At 55.2% G+C, this 2,362-nt stretch overlaps 1 protein-coding gene across 1 annotated transcript in view; it reads right to left on the bottom strand.

Moving 5' to 3' along the window:
* The window catches only part of LOC105462783 (uncharacterized protein K02A2.6-like), a 3,469-nt gene extending 1,126 nt beyond the window's left edge, over window positions 1-2,343 (bottom strand). The window contains exons 1-2 of the mRNA XM_011709635.1: window positions 1,494-2,343; window positions 19-1,431 (exon numbers count right to left, since the gene is read on the bottom strand). Of these exons, the coding sequence (XP_011707937.1) occupies window positions 19-1,431; window positions 1,494-2,343 (2,263 nt within the window). The remainder of the gene's footprint in view (window positions 1-18; window positions 1,432-1,493) is intronic.
* Window positions 2,344-2,362: the final 19 nt, after the last annotated feature.

Raw genomic sequence — 2,362 nt, 5'->3', positions numbered from 1 at the left:
CGGTCTCTTCGTCGGTACCCCATCTCCATCGGGCGTTCTTTTTTGTGAGCGCGGTTTGTGGGGCGGCTGTAGTTGCGAAATCCGGTATAAATCGGCGGTACCACGATGCTAAGCCGAGGAACTGCCGGATCTGCTTAACCGTTTGCGGTGTCGGCCACTGCGTTACTGCCTGAGTCTTTTCTGGGTCTGTTCGGATTCCTTCCTCGTCTACAATGTGGCCCAAGTATTTTAAGCGGTCAACGCAGAATCGGCATTTCTCCGGGTTTAGTCGGAGGTTTGCCCTCCTTAATCGTTCGAAAACTTCCCGTAAGGTTTCTAGGTGCTCTTCGAAAGTGCTGCTTATTACGATGATATCGTCGAGGTACACGAAAACCCGCGGTTCGAGCTCGGGCCCCAGGACCGTATCTAAGAGCCTTTGAAACGTTGCCGGTGCTGAATGCAGTCCGAAAGGCATCACTTTGAATTGAAAGAGGCCCTTCCCGGGGACCGTAAACGCCGTGACAGAACGGCTCGATGCCGATAATGGTACTTGCCAGTATCCGTTTTTTAGGTCCAGCGTTGTGAGGTGCTTGGCCCCCCTTAATTTATCCAAGGTCGCGGTAATCTGAGGGAGGGGATACGCATCGGTCTCGGTCACGTCGTTTACTCGTCGGAAATCGATACAAAAGCGGTGTTTTCCGTCTTTCTTTCGCACTACTACGATCGGGGAACTCCAGGGGCTATGCGATTTCTCTATTATCCCCTCGTTATGCATTTTTTCTACCTCTTGGTCTATGATTGCTTGCATTGCCGGGTTTCGGGGACGGTACCTCTGCTTGATTGGTAATGTTCCCGGTTTTACGCGTATGTGGTGTTCCGCGTGTTTTGTCGGTCCGGTGATTGTGTCGAATAATGGTAACTGGTTTTCCAGGAATTCGCGTAATCGTTTGTTCTCGGTTCTGGATTGGGTCATGACCCCGGTTGCCGCGTTCCTTGGTGCGTGTCTTTGCGCGTATCTGATAGGTGGGGCGGGTATACTGCATCCCAGTTTCCCCCACAGGTCCACGCCTATCAGCACTGTGCTGCTCAGCGTTGGCATGACGTGAAATGTATGCCACAGCTGCGTTTCTGCGATACGGATCGGTAACTGGATGCGACCCGGCAACGTACTCCGTTGTCCGTCCGCCAGTTGGACGGTGCCCTGGCGGGGCTGGATCTGGTAGCCATGATCACTTAGGGTTTGGGCTGTTGCTATGTTTACAAACGATAATTCGGATCCGGTGTCAATAAGCGCCTGGAAAGTAAGTTGCCGGACTCGGACGGTGGCGTGAGGTCGCGGAGTAAAGCTTACTGGAAGGACCGGGGAGTTTCTATCGTTTCCCCGGTCCTGGTTCCGTTTCCCGTTTGCGGCGGAGGGTGACAGTCCCTGGTTAGCACGCCGTCCTTCCCGCACTGGGAACAGAATTTGCGTGGTATTCGGCGGCAATCAAAGCGCGTATGTCCGCGTTGCTTACATCGCCAGCAGCATTCGGCGCGGTTGTACGCGGCGGCCGTGATCGGGATTCCGCGGGGGGTTGATCTGTCGGGGTTCTCTTTCTGCCGGCTCTGAATTTGCTCGAGTTCCGTCGCTTCTTCCAATAAATCCCGCTTAGTGAATATATCGCGGCGCCGGATTCGCCATTGATAGTCCGGGTGGAGGTTTTGGTAGAGCTGCTCTACTTGTTCTTCTTCCGAGAACCCCCCGGCTCGTCGCATGAGTGCAATTACCGCGGTCGCGTACTTGAGGTATGGTTCCCCGGGTTTGTGCACTCGCTCGCGAATTTCGTTCATTAGCTGGACGCGGTAATGGCGGGGTAGGTACGCGGCCTTAAAGTCGCTCACGAAATCGCCCCAGCAGTCCCATGCATCCCTGGAGTTGCGGCACCATAGTAGCGCGTCCCCGCGCAGTAATTCGGGGATCCCCCGTAAGATTTGGGCGTCCGAATATTCGCACCCTTCGCGTAGCTCCTCCACGCGTTCGAGGAACGCCCAGGGGTCTTTCCCGTCGAAGTGTACCCCCCACTTGCGCATCTGATTTAGTATCCTGGACGGCGCGGTATCCGCATCGTATGTAGCTCCAGAATTCGTAGAGCGGGCGTCGGCGGGCGGGGCGGGTGGCGCGGGCGGAGTGGGGTCGCGGAAGTCGTCGGGGTGTTCGTCTATGTAATTACTCAAGCGTAAGCGGAGCTCGTCTAACGTGCCGTTTGTTGGGATACCCCGTGCCTCGAGTTCCGCGATCATTGAATTTTTATTCAAAAGATAGATCCACGTCTTCATTACTTTCCCGCTCCTTCCCGTTCGCGACGGTCCCTGTTCGGGCGCCATGTGACAACCGTTCGTTTTA

Source organism: Wasmannia auropunctata, unplaced genomic scaffold, assembly GCF_000956235.1.
Source record: "Wasmannia auropunctata unplaced genomic scaffold, wasmannia.A_1.0 LD336095.1, whole genome shotgun sequence".
NCBI classification, from domain to species: Eukaryota; Metazoa; Arthropoda; class Insecta; order Hymenoptera; family Formicidae; genus Wasmannia; species Wasmannia auropunctata.
The sequence above is the reverse complement of the archived record's forward strand: the minus strand, read 5'-3'. Positions and strand labels throughout refer to the sequence as shown.